This window comes from Nyctereutes procyonoides, unplaced genomic scaffold, assembly GCF_905146905.1.
Source record: "Nyctereutes procyonoides isolate TBG_1078 unplaced genomic scaffold, NYPRO_anot_genome, whole genome shotgun sequence".
NCBI classification, from domain to species: Eukaryota; Metazoa; Chordata; class Mammalia; order Carnivora; family Canidae; genus Nyctereutes; species Nyctereutes procyonoides.
Window position 1 is genome coordinate 4,652,735 of NW_026575082.1, and position 20,318 is coordinate 4,673,052.

General features: G+C 40.9%; 1 protein-coding gene across 3 annotated transcripts in view; it reads left to right on the top strand.

Moving 5' to 3' along the window:
• LOC129514534 (cytochrome b5) overlaps positions 1-20,318 on the top strand; it is a 37,246-nt gene that overhangs the window by 9,138 nt on the left and 7,790 nt on the right. For all 3 annotated transcript variants that reach the window (XM_055333175.1, XM_055333178.1, XM_055333176.1), the window contains exon 2: positions 18,828-18,956. In XM_055333175.1, coding sequence (XP_055189150.1) covers positions 18,828-18,956 — 129 coding nt within the window. The remainder of the gene's footprint in view (positions 1-18,827; positions 18,957-20,318) is intronic.

A 20,318-nucleotide genomic window follows, 5' to 3' on the forward strand; every position in this document is an offset into this window, starting at 1 on the left:
GTCAGAGGCTGGGGTTTCCTGTATAATCTGCCAACAGCCAGTGACCCTGCCTGCCCACAGCCCCTTCTTCAGCTCCCTGCTGCTCTTCTGCATAAACAAGCTCCTCCTCCCCTCACCCCACTGGGTGGTTCTCCTGGTGTTCAAGCATGCTCTATTGCTGCTGTCCTAAAACACACTCACACACAGCCTCTCTTTACTTCCCCTTCCTGGGGCTCCTTGTTTTCTGCCCCCTGGACAGTAAAACCCTCTGAGAAGGTTTTTGAGCCTGTTGTCTTAAATTTGTCTTCACTGTTCTCTTAAAACAATTTACCAACACTGTTCCTGCTGAGGTCTCCAGTGATGCTGCTGGTCCGTTCACAGCTCTCCTTTGCTTGACTTACCTGCACTCTGTGACCAGACGTTCCCCTCTCAGAGATGCTGTTTGCATGTCGCTGCCAGTGCTCTTCTCTCCTGGTTTTCCTCTTGCCTCCCTGGTCTGCTCTCTGTCTCCCTTCTGACCTCAGGGTGGGAGTGCCCTCCAGCCCAGCATTTTGCCCTCTCCATTGGCCATCTCATTTACTGTCATGACTTTAAATGTGCTGGCAGCTTCTGAAGTTATATCTCCAGGGCAAAAAGACTTTTTCCCTAGCCTTGGGCTTATTGTGTGCACAGTCTGCTTCATGTCTCTGCTCCAATGTCTGCTAGGCCCCTTACACCTAACATATTAAAAAATGAACTGACCTTCCCTTGTAAAACTGGCCCCATTGTGACACTTCGGTTGATGATAGTTCTGTCCATTGGCTCAGGTCAAGAACCTTGAGGTCCTATTTGACCCTTCTCTTACCTCACACCACACATGAATCCAGTAAGACATTTTGTGTTCTCTATTTTTATAATATAGTCAGATTCTGACTAATTTTTCCGACTTCTCCCTGCTGTCTCTCTAGTCTGAGCACCATTGGTCCATGCTTAGTGTCCCTTGCCTGGGACAGCATACTCTCACTATCATAGAGTGACCTTTTAAAGTGTAAGTCAGAAAATAAATAAACAAATAAAGTAAAATGTAAGTCAGCGGTGCCTGGGTGTCTCAGATGATTGAGTATCTGCCTTTGGCTCAGGTCATGATTCTGGGTCCTGGGATCAAGTCCTATATCAGGCTCCCCGCTCAGCAGGGAAGCCTGCTTTTCTGTCTCTCCCTGCCTCTCCCTCAGCTCATGCACTCTCTCTCAAATAAATAAAAATCTTTAAAATAAAATATAAGTCAGAACATGTCACTTTCTTGTACAAATCTTTTCATGACTAATTACAACACCTGATTTAAGACTTAGGCTATAGCTATAACAATCAAGAAAAGTTGGTCCTGGTAGAGAGACATATGCATAGATTGCTGGAACAGAGCAGAAAACTAAGAGATAGACCCATGCAAATACTTCTGACTGGTTTTAGACACAAGCAATTTGATGGAGGAAGGACAGACTTTTCAACAAATGGATCAGGATCAATTGGACATCAGTAGTCGAAAAATCCTGACCTAAACTTCACACTTGATGAAAAAAACCTAAATATAGGTCATAGATGTAAATATAAAATGTAAAGGATTTTAAAGAGACTTGGGCAGAGTTCTTAGGCATGGTAGTGCAAATGTGGTCTGCCTGAGAAGAAATGGATAAATTGGGCTTCATAAAAACGAAAAATATCTGTTCTTTAAAAGAATGAAATGACAAGCCACTGACTGGCAGATAATTTTTTCTAATCTCATATCTAATCAAAGACTTCTATCTAGAATATATAAAGAATTGTCTGAATTCAATAATAAGAAAACAACCCAAATAGAAAATAGGCAAAAGACTTGAATAGGCATTTCTTCCAGAAAGATATGTGGATAGCAAATAAACATGGAAAGATGCCTGGCGTCACCACTACAAACCTCCTAGAAGAGCTGTGATGGGGTGCCTGGGTGGGTCAGTCAGTTGAGCATCTAGCTCTTGATTTAGGCTCAGGTCATGATCATAGGGTCTTGGGATCAGCCATGTTGGCCCAAGTGGGGCTCTGTGTTGAACAAGGAGCAGAGATTCTTTCCTTCTCCCTCTGCCACTCCTTCTGCTTGTGTATGGGTGTGCTCTCATGCACTTGTGCACACACTCTCTCTGAATTAAATCTTAAAAAAAAAAAAAGACTGATAAAAAAAAATACTGGTAACCCAAACGTTGGTGAGGATGTGGAAATACTGACTCCAGCATGCATTGCTGGTGAGAATGCAGAATGGTACAGACACTCTGGAAATCATCCTGCTTTTAAAAAGTTAACACATGCACATAACATATGCGCCAGAAATCATACTCCTAGCCATTTATCCTAGAGAAATGAAAACTGTGTCCATGTGAAAGCCTATACACAAGTCCCAGCAATTGGGACAATGATGGTGCATAGAGAGGACTCGGTTTTTGATGACTGAATAATTAAAAGTTTATAATTGTGAACTATTAGAAAATTGATAACTGTTGGTTAGTAGCTTTATGTGTAATATCCCCAAAACTGGAAATAACTCAGATATTCATCAGTGGTTAGGCTGGTACGTGCATAGAGTAGAATATGACTCCTCACTGCAAAGGGAACAAAGCAACCCGAATGGATCTCAAGGGCATTACGCTAAGTGAAAAAAGATAATCTCAAAAGATTGCATACAGTGTGATTCCATTTATGGGACATTCTCAAAATGGCGAGATTACAGAGTGAGCACCAGATAAGAGGTCATGAGGGTGACTAAACGGGCAGCGGGAGAGCCCTTTGTGATGATAGAACCATTCTGCATTATGTGAAATACATGTGGGACAGTGCTACAGGCCAGGACACACCAGCACACCAGACCGACACGTGAGTGCCCACAGCAGCTCCCTGAGAAAGTCTGGTGAACTGTGTTATGCCAAGGTAGCCATGGTTTTGATAATGTTCTGTGCTTCTGTAAAATGTCATCCATTGAGGTAGTCTGGGTGATAGGTTCATAGAACCTCTCTGTACTATTTTTACAACTTCTTGTGAGTTTTTTCAAGATAGTTAAAACAAAATGCCTTCAGCAGCTCTCTCTCTTTCATGGTTAAAGCCAGTGTTTGATGGCTATAAGGTCGCATGTCGCTCGGAGCCAGATTCCATCTCTGATAGTTCACTCTGCTGCCGCCCTTCTGTCATGTCTCGCTTCAGGCATACTGATGCTCTGTTCTTCTGTGAACATGCCAGGACCTGACCTCCCCCACCTTAAGTACTTTGTAATGGAATATTCCCCCAAATACCTGCAGTGCTCACCTGTTTACCATCTCAGTAAAGCTTGTCCTGACCCCTGCTCCCCATTTAAAAGTGGAAGTTCCCCCAACGCCGGGCACCCCAACAGCATTGCCCTACCCAGTTATACATATTGCTTGCCCGTCTCCCTCCATGGATGCACGAGCATATGTTTTTCCAGCACATGCAGGTGTATATACTTCCTGTTTTATTCCCTGGTATTTCCTAGCAACCAGAACAATGCTGGTACATAGAAAGGACTCAACAGGTATTTATTGGATGAATGATTAAAAGTTTTTAAGTGTAGAATATTAGAAAATTGATGCAGGATGTCTGTTGGACTAAAGTGAATGATTTCCTGATAGCTTATTTTATTTGCCTTGCCCCCAGATACAGGTTTGAGCCAAATTTATTGTTCTTAACCATAGATATAAAAGGAAAAATAGGCCTAAGATTTGAGGAAGAAAGTGAGAAAAGACAGATTGGTGCAGTATCAGCCCTCCTTTCCTTACCCCTTTGTTAACGTAGACTGTCCTATCATCTCGTCATTTGGCTATTCTAACCCATGGTGGATCTCAGACTGTAGATGGAGTAACAGTGCCTCATAGATCACAGCCTGCCCGCCACTGACTGGGCCCTCGAGTTTGGTGGCTTTGCTCAACGTTGGTTGAGATGAGTCATGAGGCAAATGGTATGCTCTTCCAACTCCTCTCCTGGCCTCAGCATCCCCTGCTCTTTTCCCCTAGAAGCAGGCATGTTTCTGTCCCTTTCCTCTACCCAGGGTCCTTTCTGCAGAATCAGAGACTTATGTTCCTTTTGGAGATAGAGGAATAGTTCTGTCAGTAGATAACACACTTGCTTTATTGTACCTACTGAGAGAAGTTTAGAAATGGTGGAATTAAAAGTATACTGACTACATCAAAACTATCTTTGATATATGGCACATTTTCAGCCAAACATTTACTATCTCAACTCTAAAAATAACCAAGAAGAATTTTGCTTCTCTCTTTTCAAGGAAAGACAATCTTAAAAGCATTCTGTGGAATAATCTCCAGTTCACAGCTGCATCACTTATCTGTTCTCATCCCCGTGACCCTTAGGAATACTCCCTTGTAGGCAACGTTTGTTATCCTGGCAATCGTAGTTTCTGTTAACTCTCGTCATTTGTTTCTGTAGCTTAGTACAATCAAGCCGAGTAAATCTGAGATTTAATCCATAGAAATCTCTTGAAGATGAAGGGCAGGATAGAAAGAAGTGGGAGATCTTTTGCATTTGGTGCTGGACTTGGCCTTCAGCAGTTCATGGGCACGGGGTAATGTTCAGGTTCTGGACAAAGTTCTCTGTGGAAACATCAAATGGGGGTGTTGGAGAAAGAGAGTTAGATCGACATTACTAGAATACCTGTTACATGCCAGGTGTTCTGCTCTTTGTACTGTTTGCTCTCCTGGGGAGAAATTTGTGATGTGGAAATGGAAGCTTAGAAACATCTAGTACCTTTCTGGGTCACTTCGCTAAGATTGGAAGAGCTTGTTCAGCTTACACGGTATTGCCTGAACACAGATGCTGTGACAGCTGGGGTACAAATTACAACTTCTAGAATACTAACCATGACACAGGGACTGAGGAGTGTAAGTAGGTAGATGGTAGAGCTCACTGAGGTGGTCAGGGCGGTATCATGAAGGTTTAGAGGCTTGTGGTGACTGATGAGGGGTCTAATTTCACATTTTGGTAAGTGATATGGGGAAGGGTTAATTATAAAGCCAGTGGGAGGTGACATGTCCTTAATTCTCCTTTCTAATTGCCTCCCCTAATCCAATAATGAAAACAAGTGAAAGAATGTTCCAGCAATTCATCTTTATACATGAGAAATCAGGTGATTTATACTACCTGTGCAGTTTGTCCAGGATACCCTTGTGTTTCTGCCTCTCGTATTTCCTTTGCATAGAACCTCACTCCCTTGTTAACCCTGGGGAGCAGCTGTTGAACCTTACACACTGTCGTTCAAGCATCTCTCCTGAGTACCATTCCCTGGCCCCTCCCTCGTTGGCCTCCAGCACCTGGGAGGTTATCCTGTCACCTTCTGTGCCATAGTTCCTATACCTGGCGCTTACAGTGCTTAGCTATTATATGTCTACCGGCCTGTTTGCTCACTAGCCTAGTTCCCTGAGGATGGGGGCTGATACTTACCCATCTTGGAAACAATAGAGCTTGGCATGTCACTTAGCAGATGTGTGGTGGATGGGTCTTAAGCTAGCGGGGAAAATGCTACATAGGCTTATAGGTAAGCCTTACCTCTCCTCCCATGATCCTCAAGGGAAACAAGGAGAAGTAATTCAGATGATGCTGGTGAGCCTCTGGCCCCAGAGCTTTGATGATTCAGTGAGAGGGTGCACGTAAAGCCCTAGGCAGTGCAGAAAAAGTGTCTAGAATTATGGAAAACATTTGGTTGAGCTATCTTATTTTTTCTAAATCTTGTATAAATTGTTTATGGTCCAAATGCCTTTGAATTGTTTTCATTTTTGGCTTATCTATTGCAGATAATCTCTTTAAATAAATTTTTTTGCTTAGTCATTGTTTATGGACAGTATGTTTATTTGATCTTTTTTTTGGGCAGTGTTAAGTATTGGGATTGAAAAATCCTATTTAAAACTTTAGAACTGGTAGACTTTGGGTCCACATAACATTAAAATGGACTTTAATTTTGGGATTTTTTTGTTGTTGTTGTTATATTTTGTTTTGCTTGTTTAACCAAACCCTTGAACAGAATGACTTTGACCTGACACGTTGTGATTCTGTAGTGTAATTCTTCATACCCTTCTGAGGTTTTCATAGGGATTAACCTCACAGAATTGTGAGGTGTGTGTGTGTGTGTGTGTGTGTGTGCGCGCGCGTGTGTCTGTTTCCTTAGAATCTTGCTTAGTTGATAAGACCCAAGAAATCAGAGCAAATGACAGAAGCTCTTGGGACCTAGAAAAAGTGAAAGAGGTTTCCCCCTAAATCCTCAAATTTATGGAGAAAATTTATTTTTAGGGCATTTTATCTAAAGTCACTTTGATCAGAGACAAAAACATGGTCAGTTAATTTGCATATTCAGAAAAGGGAGGCTAAGCTATGAGTTGGACACCAGGCTTCTGGTCTTGCCTCCTCCATGGACTGTCAGTGTAATGTTGGGCTTAATTTCTCTGGGTTCCAGTTTCTCCATCTGTGAACTTGAGGATGTTGAGTCTCTGAAGGTTCTTTCAGACCCTGACATCCTGGGATTTTTAACCTTCAGCCTACTTTTTTGAGTCAAAATCTTTAGCTCAGTTTTATGCTTTTGATGCCAACCTCACAAATGAGGTGGAGGACAGCAGGACATTCAGGAAGCAGAGAGTGGTTTATTAAGGCTGGAGCCTGTGATGGATTGAGGGAAAGTAGAAGGCTGGAAAGGCTCAAGTCTGAGGGCGCAAGGTAAGATGACATGCCCCAGCCTAATCAGTGAGGCAGGAGCTGGGGGCACATTCCTTCTTCTAATTTTGGATAATCCCATTTACATTAGGGAAGGCAATCTGCTCCACTGAATCCACTGATATGAATGCTCATCTCATCTAGAAACACCCTCTCAGACACCCCCAGAAATACTGTTCCCTCTGGGCATCCCTGCACCCAGTTGGGCTGGAACATAAAATGAGCCATCAGATAGCTTTATGTATTTTGCTTTATTCAAACTTTTCTCTTTACTAACCCTAAGCATTCATGTACATTTCAGCCAGTAAGCCTTCCTTGGTACTCGTACTCTTCTTGAGCCTCTTTATCTGCTGCTTATCCAAATTTTTTTTTTTTTAAGATTTTATTCATGAGAGACAGAGAGAGAGAGAAAGAGGCAGAGACACAGGCAGAGGGAGAAGCAGGCTCCATGCAGGGAGCCCGACGTGGGACTCAATCCCAGGTCTCCAGGATCACACCCTGGGCTGAAGGCGGCGTTAAACCGCTGAGCAACCCGGGCTGCCCTGTTTATCCAAATTCTAACTCTCCTAAAGGGGCTAGATTATCTTTTAATATAGTCTGTACTTTCTAGACTCCTCAGTTCAGTCAACAGTATTTTTAATCTTTTAATATTGTTCTAGTTCTTTTTATGTATGTGAAGACCATTGTCCTAATATGGTTTTAAGTTTCTTGACACTGGGGGAATAATGTTTATTCACATCTTTTAAATGCTTTAGGACTTTAGTGCCTGATGCATGGTATTGACAAAATGATGGATGCAATGATTAGAATTAACCTCAGAACTCCAAATGACTGTGCTTAAATAAGAAGTTTTTTTTTATAAAGAAACACGCTTTGTAGTCTAGGCCTAGTGTGCTGGCTGTGTTCCATCAAGCCCTCAGGGCACTATACTTCTAGTTTACTTCTGGGCCATCGCTAGGGTCTGGTCCTCATCTTCCTTTTCAAAGGCAGCATCTCTATTCCAGAAAGCAGGATGAAGAGAAAGGGCAAAGGGGCACACTATTCTAAAGAGAAGACTTCTAGAAGGTTCTTCAGACACTTCCACTTCTATTCCATTAGCCAGAATTTAATCACATGGCATACCCAGCTGAAGGAGAAGCTGGAAAAATCTCTGTTCTAGGTAGCCATTTGTAGCTAAAAGTTTAAGTGTTGTGGACGGAGCAAAGAGTATGATGAGCCATGAGCAGCCTTTGCTGCCACTGACCTGCTTGTGCAGCTGAAGGCACCCCCTGTGCTGTGTAGATATTGAGGCTTTCTTTGTTGAAATATTCAGGAGGCATTTGATTTGCGTGCAGAAATTCACCACTATAGATATTTGAGTGGGATACATGAAACAGTCAATATATGAGGATGAACATTGTAGCAGCAATATAGAAGATGAGTAAGAATAGGAGAGGAGTTGGGGAGAAGAGGACTAGTTTGGTGGCTGGAGCCATGAACTCCCATGAGCCCTCTCTGGTTTTACTTTCAAGAATGCAAGCCTTTCCTGTCATGTTGAACAACACCTAACATTTGACTTTGAAATTTTACAATTTGTTTTTTTCAGAGTCACTAAAATGTAGGAATTCTAGGAGTTAAGGTCAAAGACTGAGCAAAAATCTTATTTTCTATCAAGCCAAAGACAGTCTCCTATATGAAATTACTTCCTTTAAAGGGGAATATAACTAGCACAAATTCTAAAAGTGTAATTTGTACCCATCTATATTTTCTAGTGGAGGAGCCAAGGAACCGTAAAAACAATCGCAGAAACAAACTGTAGGGATGCAGAGTGGATCTGAACTCCACTAATTTCACAAGTGCGAGGAATACAGTACCTTTTTAAAAAGTCTCTCTGGCTACAACTTTCGGTAGATGGTCCTCTACCTGGTGAAGATGAGTTCAAATGCGAACAAACGTTCTGATGAACTTTCCAAGACTGGTGGAGAAGTATTTTCACTCAGTAATTAGTTTTGGAATTAATAGTATTTACAGGCTGCATATTTGAAGTATTTTCACTCAGTAATTAGTTTTGGAATTAATAGTATTTACAGGCTGCATATTTGAATTGATTTTCTTTCTCATTAAGATTATTGCCTTCCTGGGGAGGTGGGTGGGAGCATGGGTTAAATAAGTGATTGGGACTAAGGAGGGCAGTTGTGATGAGCCCTGGTACTGTGCTGGAGTGTTGAATCACTGTATTGTATTCCTGAAACTAATATTACACTGTATACTAACTAATTAGAATTTAAGTAAAAACAAAAAATTTCACAAATCACATTATGGCAGAGTAAGGCTATAACAGATCTCTAGCTTAATGTTGTAACAAAAGGATGACTAATAATTAGTCATTTGAAAATATTAAGCTATTTCTAAAAATGTTTCTATTGCATGTGATAAAAGTAGAAATTCAAATTTTAAAAAAGTACTCTTAAGGAAAAAAAATTCCTTTAAAATAAAAAAAGATTATTACCTTCCTAATAAGAATTCATTACTTATTGAAAACATCTGTATCAGGAGAGGCATCTAAGTTTATCTTTTTTATTTTGCCAGTTTTTATAGATGCTTTTTTTTCTATATTATTGCCATTATTTATTATATGGTGTACTGCTAAATATTAAATAAAATTGTATTGCAGTTTTAAAAAATTCCCTAATTTTGCATTTATTCCTTTACTTAGCATTTCTCTTTGGCCTCATTCTAAAAAAGGATTTGTAGCTTCACTTTCATTATGTTGATGTTATAATTCTTGGCCTCCTTAACACACAAAAATAATCTAAGACTTTGCCTTCACCGACTGTACCTGGCCCTCTGATATGTTTGTACTTTTGGGCTCTGGTAAAGCACCTTATAGATTACCCTGATACTCATTTTTTTCCCTGTGTATGGGAAATTGGACTTATTTTCATTTGAAAAAAGTTACATGTTTATGTGGCATTGCATGTTGTATGTTGTATCTCTTGCTACTAGTTATTACTGAAGCAGAGAATATCCAGGGGTAAGGGAATGAGGTGTAAGAAGCAGCTCTCTAGGACTGACTTTCACTACTTGGATTGATGGTGCTGCTGTGACATCAGTAGACTATAGGAGTCTTGCCATTAGGTTTGGGTCACATCCCTTTTTTTTTTTTTTTTTTTTATTGACCTGGGGTATAAACCATTGAGCTACTTAGTGTTAAACAGACCACATGTTCTCTCAGTCAGATTATTTAGACTTTGGTTATGATTAGAGCTTATCATATGGTTTCTGAGTGGAGGCTGTTGAGTGTGGGGTTAACCCTGATAACATGGGTACCCCTCTTGAACAAAGCAATCCCAGGAGTACTTGAGCCCCAGTTCCACTGAGTGTTTTTCAGACAAATTCTTACCAGTAGGATATATTTGGAAAGAGAGGTGGGTGGGGTCATGACTAGGCTGGCTCTGTAGGTGAAGAGTGACAAATCAGTCATTGCTTTAAGTGTGTGAGATTTTCTTTTAAGTAAACTATTCCCACCCACATGGGGCTCAAACTCACAACCCCAAGATCAAGAGTTGTATGCTCTACAAACTGAGCCAGCCAGGCGCCACGAAGTGTATGGATTTTTCACAGCATATAACTCATCAATATTTACCTGCTAATACTAGCATGTCACTACTAATTTAAGATGAAATGAAAATCTGAGCTTGTTTCTTTTTGTTAGTATTGTGCAAAGAATTGTAAATACCGATTAATTTGTTATGGATATTTGGTGCTCAGGGAAGAAATACTGATCGAGTTTATAATATTTTCTTTCTTTTTGAGCTCTTACATTTTTTAGAAATCAGGTAATAGACCTATTAGATCGAGTGCCATTAATGAGGTATGGGTGACCTCATCCCCATCATTCATTTGGCATGTGGAAGATTCCATTGTTGCCTATCCTCTATTTGGGATGACCTATTCTTTCCTTGGATTTTGATACTCATTTAACACTTCTTATTTTCTGCCTTATTGGTATTCTTCTCATTTTTGTGTGTATTTGTGAGTTCCTTGACTTCGATAAATCCTTAAATTCACGAGTTTGTTAAATTCACAAGTAACATATTTCTCATGTTAAGTGTAACTGAAAAACTTAAAAGACCACTTTAGACCTCTAGTGATTGTAAAAGGACAACAGCCATAAGCTAGTTATTTGTTAAATTAATATGAATAAATTGCTTTGTGTCATACTAGTCTTTATTGCATTGTCATTATACAGACAAGGAACTTCAGCATCCTTATCCTGTAATACCCTAGGGTTGGTAAAACAAGTCAGGCTTGATCCTACAACCTGCCACAACCACAGAGAAGAGTCATTTAGTCCTTGGCCATCATATCTTTTATCTTGGCCTCTCCTTGAATGAGTCAGTCGACAAAAGTTTTTTCTTCCAAGGCAGTTTGGTTTATGCTTAGCCTTTATTCTATCCAGTGGCCCTTACCCATGAGCCTCCTCACTCTGGGAGACAGTGCACTACCAAAACTGTGGAGTTGCCTCTGTTGCTTGGTTTCACATATACCTGTCTAATAAATATATGAATCTTTCATTGCAAATGAAATGCTTTTTCAGTTTTTACATAGGTTGTCTGTATGTCTTAAAAAAGATTTGTGCTATCTATGGCTACAGGATCCAGTGTGGTAGCTAATGGGTGTACATGGCTTATTTACATTTAAATGTAAATTTAAATTTCTGACCCCCATTTCAAGTGTTCAGTAGCTGTGACTAGCAGCTACTATCTTGGGACACTTTAGATATAGAATATGTTCATCATTGCAAAAAATTCTATTGGGCAGTACTGGTCTGGAACAGTCACTAAAGCAGCTTTGTGAAAGCCACTTGGTTTTTGTGTGGATGGTATATTTGGTGGAACCATTTGTATTACAATTCAAAGCCATTTCTGAATTCACATCTTACTCCAAACCAAATTTCTGATGTCTGTCAACACAACCATTGTTTTATTATACTTCTTGATTTTTCTCATTTCTATTACCATTATTAACAGGTGACTTTTTTTCCAGAGTGATTTGTCACAAAGAAAGCTTTTATCACATCCCACAAGTTATAGCATTGAAATTAAGTTGAGAATCACATTTGCACTGTGCAGTGGATGCTGGGCAGTAGCTAAGTGCCTCATTTGCTCCTGACTCTTAGGGAGAGTGACTCAAATCCATGTTCAGCAGTGCTGCATATTGCTACATGTTTAGGGCCTGTTGGGTCATTATTCATGATTAGTCAGAAATGTGAGGCTGTGTCAGTGGAGGCCAAGGGATTTTTCTCTGTTGTTTCTTTAAACCTCAACTGAACTGCATGATTCTTCAGGATTGAGCCGTGTTGATTTTTCATGAACTTTTGTGTGTCCCGCACAAGGTCTTGCTCGCAGTAGATGATAAATATTTTGATTAAATAACTTAGCAGTTAAACATAAAATTATATGGTTTCTGAATGGTAAGAACCATTATCAGTTCAGGAAAAGAAGAGTGGTATGAACTAGAATAGTTGAAATGAGAATGTCATCAGCCACATAACTCTTTATATGTAATGATTCCAAAGCCAGTGCGTAACAACCTGTGCTTATCTCTGTTAATTATCCAACAATTACTTAAAATATTTCTTTGTATCTGCCATGTGCCAGGCATTGAACCTAGGTATTGAGGCAGTAGTGAGACAAAAGTCTCTGTCCTCATGACTCTTACAAATGGATATAAATATAGATTGTAATAAGTGCTGTGAAGGGGAACAAATAGGAAGTTGGTAGAGAACCTGATGTGGGGTGGGCTCTTTAGATGGGAGAATCCTTGAAGGGGTCTAAGAGGCCAACTCGAGTATGAATGAAGGATAGATGAAATCAGGTAAACATTGGGAGAGGAGCATTCTAAGCAGAGGCAGATGGGAAGGATCTGATGTGGAGAACAAGTTTAGCAAGACAGAGGGCCTGCCCCAAGACTGGCAAGAACTGAGCGAGGGAGGACTCGCTTTGCCGTCATATGAAGCTGGAAAGACTTTGGATGTTAGCAAGTTGGCCATCCTCAGTCTGTGATGCTGTCTCTTTTCCTTTTCTATTTCCCTTTTACCTCTCCTCATCTCCACTGTCACCAGCCACCCTGGACTAGGTTAACATTAGCCCTTCCCTAGAGTATCTTAATCACCTTTAAAAGTCCTCATAGTGTGACAGTGTAAGGGAGCTAATTGTAGGAGGGGCAGGAGACCAGTTAGGAGACCATTGCGGTAGTCCATGCTTTGTGTTGATGGCTTGGTCTAGGGTGGTAGTGTTGGAAATGGGAAGAGGTGGTTGGATTCTGAGTATGTTTTGAAGGTAGCCACCTGGATTTGCTGGTGGGTTGGGATGGAAAAGAAAGTGGAAGAACATTTGACTTCTAGTTTTGGACCATAGCAAACTGGACCATAGTTTCCTGAGAATGGAAATTCTGGAAAGCAGTGCATTTTTTCTTAATCCATGTATTTATTTTAGAGAGAGAGAAAGCATGAGCAGAAAGGGCAGACGGAGAAGGAGAGAGAATCTCAAGTATACTCCGTGTCGAGTACAGAGCCCAACACAGGGCTGGATCTCACAACCCTGAGATCATGACCTGAGCTGGAACCAAGAGCCAGACACTCAAGCAGCTGTACCACCCAGCTGCCTCTGGAAAGCAGTGGATTTTGAGGGAAAGTAAAACATTTGTTTTTGTTAGGTTGTGTTTGGGATATGCATCAGATGCTGATTGAACACATGAGGTAGCCTACTGTAGGTGGGAGGACTCACGCTCAAAGGAAGTTGGTATTTCTCAACTGCACTCACTAGGGAACAGTGATTTTCTGGATGAGAGACCAGGTGAAATCACTGAGAGAGCTAGTACAGGTAGATAATGAGAGAGTGCCAGGACTGGGCCTAGGGTGCTCCTATTTTGAGATTGTAGATGAACAGATTAGAAAGTAGTGGCCAGTCAGGTGAAAGGGAAACCAGAAGGGCCTGCTGTCTCAGCAGCCATGAAGAGCCAGCATTTCAAGAAGAAATCATTTCACTGTGCCAAGATTGCTGAGGATTTTTATGCCTTGAAAAGTAGAAAGTCAGATATAATTTCAGGCCCTGGTTGCCAGCATTACTGTCCATACCACAGAAATTTACTGTGCCTTCTGAAAGTGTCCTAAGGAGTGGGACGGGACTGTAGCAGTTTATGTCTTCTGGATTATGGACTCTGCCAATCTTTTATCTTTTCAAATATATTTTCCCGTACAAGACCCTTTAAGGATGTCCAGAGTGAAAGCTGTTTCCAGTTATTTCATTGGTATTCCTTGGTTTCTACCTGGGGGTTTCATACGGTGTCAGAGCAAGTATGTTTGGATAACTTGTGGAATAGAGATATTGCAGAGGTAGACAGAGGGAATTATTGGATTACCAGGTATGTGGATATAGTGAGTATGTAGAGGCACTGCTGGAACCAGTCTACCACCAAACCTGGTCTTCTGCCAGGATTCCCATTTCCAGCAGTTGGCACCATCATCCATTTGATAGTACAATCCCCAAACCTGCATCCTCATGTTGCCTCTTCTCTCTCATCCACCATCTTCATCCCACCAAGAAGTCCTTCCTCTCTTTCCTTCTGGGTCTTCCCTCATGCCATTTCATCTCCATGGCTGCCTAGATTATTGTAATGGCCTCACTGAGTTGTCTTCCTGAATCCTCTCCTGACCTTATATCTGTTGTTCACTCTGAAGACCAGGTTATATTTTTAATACTAAATCTACTTTTGTCACCTTCTCTTCCTAGATCTTCTCAATGGCTTCTCATTGCTTGCAGAAGAATGATCAACATCACTGAAGAGGCCTGGAGCCCTGTGTGGCTTGCCCTGCCTCTGCTGCTTCCCCTTTCTCCCTCCTCGGCCCTGTCATGGGACATTCATCCCCTGTCTCTGCCCCTCCTTGACCTTGACTCCTGCTTTGTATCTCAGCTCAGTGAAGCCACACCTGAGTCCTTTGTGTTGTAGCCTTCATGGCGCTGTGCTCTTTTGTTGCAGAACACTGATTTTCACTTGCAGTTAGTTGTACAGTTAAATATTATTCCTGTGGGATCCCTATTAGTTTGTAAATCCCCCAGGGCATGATCTGGGGCCTTCTCGGCTCCCTGTGTCTGGCACACCTCGGTGTCTGGCACATGGAGACGCTTGGTGTGTGTATGTTGAGTGGATTGACTTGAGCACATAATAATGCAAATGGAAAATGAAATCATCCTCTGGAAAAATGGGAGATTTTATGTTAGAAGTACAGCTCTCATGGAAATAGCTAGTTTTCATAGCTGCGCCCAGTTCTGTTCATCATGGGTCCTTCTTACCATCAAACCTGATGTTCCCTCTCGTGTCTCTCTTTGGGCCCTACAGCTGCTGACTGCCACCACATAGTGGGATGAATGGGGCCCTAGTGAGGTCTGCTTTATGAGGGCAGAATTCTACTACAACTTCACCAGGGTTTGCTCAGACTCTTGAGGAGAGTCTCACATCTTTTGTTACCTCTGATCTTGCCTGTGTGTGACTAGGCACTTGTTCTTTTCTGTACATCTTTCAGAAAATCACCAGATAATTTTCATCACCTAGTAGCAGTTTGTCTATTGCTTTCCTCTTCGAAGCTTTACCTTTTCTTTGAGTTTCTCTCAAATTCTAGAAACTGCCCAACGGATAGCAGTTAAGTTTTCTCAGAGCTTCTGGGCACAAAGTGTAGACATATGTCATCCCTGGGAGTAACCAAGATGGTACCAACACCAGTGTCCCCAGGTCTGACTCTTAAGGAAGTGAGTTTCCTTCAGGCTTAAAATGAGATGTGTGCATATTAATGCAGCAGCATGCATCTACTCACAAGAGTGAAGAGAGAGACAAGGTAAATCACCAGGTTTCAAACCATCATGATTAGACTTGATATATTTCACAAAGTGTGTATCTCTCTCTCCACACATCATAAATATATTTCAAGGAAAATACTTGGTATTACAATAAGCAAGTCCTGTATCTTTTGCTGTCTTATCAAGACGAGTTATTTTGTTCCAGGGAAAACAAAACAAAATAAAACAAAACACAAAACCATCTTTTAATTAGTTTGTGTTTTTTTACTATTTAAAAAAGTAGGGCAGGGCAGCCCAAGTGACTCAGCGGTTTAGCACCGCCTTCAGCCCAGGGTGTGATCCTGGAGACCCTAGATCGAGTCCTGCATCGGGCTCCCTGCATGGAGCCTGCTTCTCCCTCTGCCTGTGTCTCTGCCTCTCTCTCTCTTTCTCTGTGTCTCATTTTATTCATTTATTTATGAATAAATAAATAAAATCTTAAAAAAAAAAGGTAGGGCAAAGGTATTTTAGTGTCAATTCGTTCATTCTGTAATTCTTTTTAAATAGTGATCAGTGGAACCCAAGATATCTTTCTTGTTTTTCCCTGAAATAACTACGTCACAAAGATGGTTTAGGTAAAGTCTAAAGCATAGCTAGATGCACACATACGTACATGCAGAGACATACTCTTCTGTTGTCCTTGCTTGGTCAGAAATTAAGTTGAGAAGTTGCCCTTTTGTTTCAGGTTAAGATTGTCATGTTATTCTCTGTGAAATAGAATGTTTACTTTGTACATTTTAGCATTTTAAAAATCAAAATTCTCTATTTTAAAAACTTGTCTTGTTTTATGATACTTATCAAAGGCCCAATCTGTGTTTTTTAACCTCATTTGAAAATTTTCTTTGAAGATAGGCTGTAACTGGAAACTAATGATTCACTCTGGGAGATTTGTCTATGTTCACATATCCTTAATAAGAACCAAAAGTTAAGGAACTCATGAGTTCAGCCACCCACTTTGAAGGAAAACAGTCTGTGAACTTACATAATTTGTGGGTGCTGAGTAAGTTGTCATTTTATATCTCTTGTGTTTTGCTTCTGTGCTCCTCAGTCCATGTCCAACAGTAAGTAGACTGTTCCAGAATCAACAAGTCATGGTTTCCATTGCCACAGTCTTTTTTTTTTAAAGATTTATTTATTTATTTATTTATTTATGATAGACACACACACAGAGAGAGAGAGAGGCAGAGACACAGGCAGAGGGAGAAGCAGGCTCCATGCCGGGAGCCCGATGCGGGACTCGATCCCGGGACTCCAGGATCGCACCCTGGGCCAAAGGCAGGTGCCAAACCGCTGAGCCACCCAGGGATCCCCGTCCATTGCCACAGTCTTGAAGGTGCATCAGGAAACTTCAGATTGCCTTTCAGAATAGGCAGTCAACTGCCTTTACCCTTGGTGTGACCTCTTGTGTTTGTTTAAAGTGGACTTCTGACATTCTGCGCCTCCAGTAGAAGACGTTTAAATAAATCTGGAAATTCCTGCAGAATAAAGCATTACATAGCTATTTAAAAAGTCATTTTGAGGGACGCCTGAGTGGCTCAGTGGTTAAAGCATCTGCCTTTGGCTCAGGGCCTGATCCCAGGGTCCTGGGATCGAGTCCCACATCTGGCTCCCTGCATGGAGCCTGCTTCTGCCTCTGCCTCTCTATCTCTCTGTGTCACTCCTGAATAAATAAATAAAAATCTTTAAGAAAAAAAAAAGTCATTTTGAGGAAAGATGCCTGATGACGTTGAAAAATATTTTTTTGACGTTGAAAAATATTTAAGGAAAATGCTAAACAGTGTTTATTCGTTAATCTGTGTCAGACACCTATATTAAAGCATTTACTCTTTAAAAATTTTATAGGATAAAAACCATTATTTTCCTAAGTTCACATAGTAGAAGTAAGTAACCACTAGCGTTACTGTCTCTGTCATGTATTATAATCTGTTTTTAATCTAACAAAACCATATGTCTAAGGTAATGATCTCAGTTTTCCTTTAAAAATTGTTCACATATGTACGTGTGTGTATCCAGCCCTATTGAGAAGCAGGGCCATAGGTGATTTCTGCGATATTTATTCTTTCCTGGTATTTTGCAGTTTTACTATAATGTAATGGATAACTTTTATAATAGGGGGAAAAAACAAGTAGATTTCTATAGCAGTAGATATATTTAAACAAAGTAGGAGGGGAAACGGATTTCAAAACAGAATAATTGTCCACCTTTCTCTGTTTATGTACCTTTATGTTTTTCATCACTGGGAGAAATTTAAGGACAGAGTGCTGTCAGTTATGCAGAGAATTGTTCTGTTTAGTTATTGGACACGTAGTTTTAAAGGTGATTAGCTTAAGGGCAGGGTAAATTTGATCTAAGGAAATAGTGAAGCTCAATTAAGAAGGTTTTTCTCCCCCATACATATATTTAGGGTGATATAACCAACCACTTAACTTTCTTTTCACTTGCTTGAGGGCTCCATTCCTTGCCTGAGGATCTCTGGACTTCATCTGTGTCTGTGCCTGGGTCCCTCTTGTCAGTCCTCCTCCCTGCATTGTTACCATCTGTTTTTTTTTCCTGATTAAAGTAGCTAAGAGCACTAAAATATTTCCTTTCCACAAGGGCTTTCCCCCCAAGCCCCAGTGGAGTGTGCTGCTCTTTCTCCCTCGCCTCCCTTGTCCACATCAATAATTTGTCCCTATAGCAAGCAGCTTGAGCAAGTCACTGCTGCACCTGCTTGCTTTCCTTTTTCTTCCGTCTGGAAAGTGAGTTCTGTTGGAGGCAGGGGATGCTCTTGCCTGTCCAACAGGCTATATACGCTGCCTGTACTTGGCTGGCAGACAGGGTGCTTTTCAGAGGTGAGTTATCACACAGTTTCCACCAAAGGCATAGTTGTGTAAGTCCATACTTAGACCAAAGAAGTCAAAGATCAGGGTAAAGGTCAAGAAAAACAATGCTGAGTTTATGGAAAAGCAAAGAAGACATTCCCCAAAGATTAAAAATCTGTTATCTAATGCTTTACTACCATAAGAGTAATCTAGGGAGGTGAACATCTTGATTATTGGAGAAAGAGTCTAATGAACTTTCAAGAAGGAAATTGAATACAAAAGAGTATACAAAAGAGTATACTGTTTTCATCTGTATTATGGATGAGTTGTACTCACACATTGTCATCTGCCACTTCTAGAGTAGCAATTTGGTTAAAGAAACTGGCCATTTCCTTTTAGCTCATTTGCCTGGAAAAGTATTTATTTTTTGTATCTGTCCTTCAAACAGCATCCTGGTGGGGAAGAAGTATTAAGGGAACAAGCTGGAGGGGATGCTACTGAAAATTTCGAGGACGTGGGGCACTCTACAGATGCCAGAGAATTGTCCAAAACATTCATTATTGGGGAACTTCATCCGGTGAGTATCTCACTGGGGGCCTTCTCTTTCAGGCTGTGGGTTGACCTTGCTCAAAACTGTAGACTTGCATATTAACATAGTTGAAGCAGAAGTAAAGCAAAAACAATTCCTCCTGATTTTATAGCAACATTCTTGTAATAAACAAATCAACCAGAAATTTCTTTGTATTTCCCTGGTTGCAGTTTTCACTGACACTCAGAGTAAGGACTCTGTAACCCAAGGCCATGGTAGGGGGACAGAGCCTCTCAGACTGTGAAGTGTCACCAAGCAACAGATTTTAGAAGAGGGGGTTCTTTAACCCAGGATAGTTTGGTTTTTTTTTTAATTTTTTGACTAAAATATTTTACTTAAAATCCCTTCTACTGTCATTAGTTTGAGGATATTTTAATTAAAAAAAACTGATTTAAAAAAAATTTTAAATCACTTCTGTTAAATGAACAGATAAATAAACTCTGCCTTCTGTAAAACCTACACATTCTCCTCACTCTTCTCATTTTACCCCAGATCGTTGAGAACATCACTTTTGGTGCCAGTCTCTAGACTAACTTTGGGAAAATGCTGGCCTAATTTAGCTTTTATATAAACCTGGGGCTGTAATGTGATTTAGGCCCTTCTGTGGCAATTCTGACTGACCATATAAACCTTTGCTAATCTGTCAATGGGAAGTTATCAGGAATGTAGCTGAACACTTGGGAAGAGGTAGTGGAGTGCTCCTCCACACAGTGAATCCTATGCCATGCATTCAGCTTTTCTCACCTCTAGAGAGCACCTGGGCCTCTCAGCAGGGTTGCACCATTTCAGTCTTCTGTCTGCCTCGCAGCTCCTGTTGCTTCACTGGGAGCAAGCCAGAGTGGGTAGCAATCCTGTTAGAAGTGGCCTAACAAGAATTAGCATAGGCATGTGGCCTCAGCTCAAGTAGGCACTCTGAGAAACCACTGAAAAACAAAAACTGTATGAAAAGTTTTGTTGGTTAATGGTTTTTACAATGACCATGAATGAAGGAAAGCTTAAAGTACACTTTTTATTGAAGGCCTGAAAATAGGAAACCTGTTTCAGAGCAATTTCCATTGAATGGTAGTGGGGTAGGTTGTTTGGTGGTAGGGAGGTGATACTCTGAAAGAATAAGCTTCACTTACCTGGAGAGTTTATTCACCCACCTATTTTCATCTTCCTCTTCATACTTAACTGAAGTGAAGTAGTTTTATGGTAACCAGGGAGGTAACCCTTAAAATGTTTGATTGTATCCTTATTCTTTCCTTTCCAAACCTGTGGGTGTAGAACATGTGGGTTTTCAGGCTGTGACTACAGCATTCTGCATCATCTCCCTACTGGGATCCCCTGTGGTCACCTTCAGGTGACCCT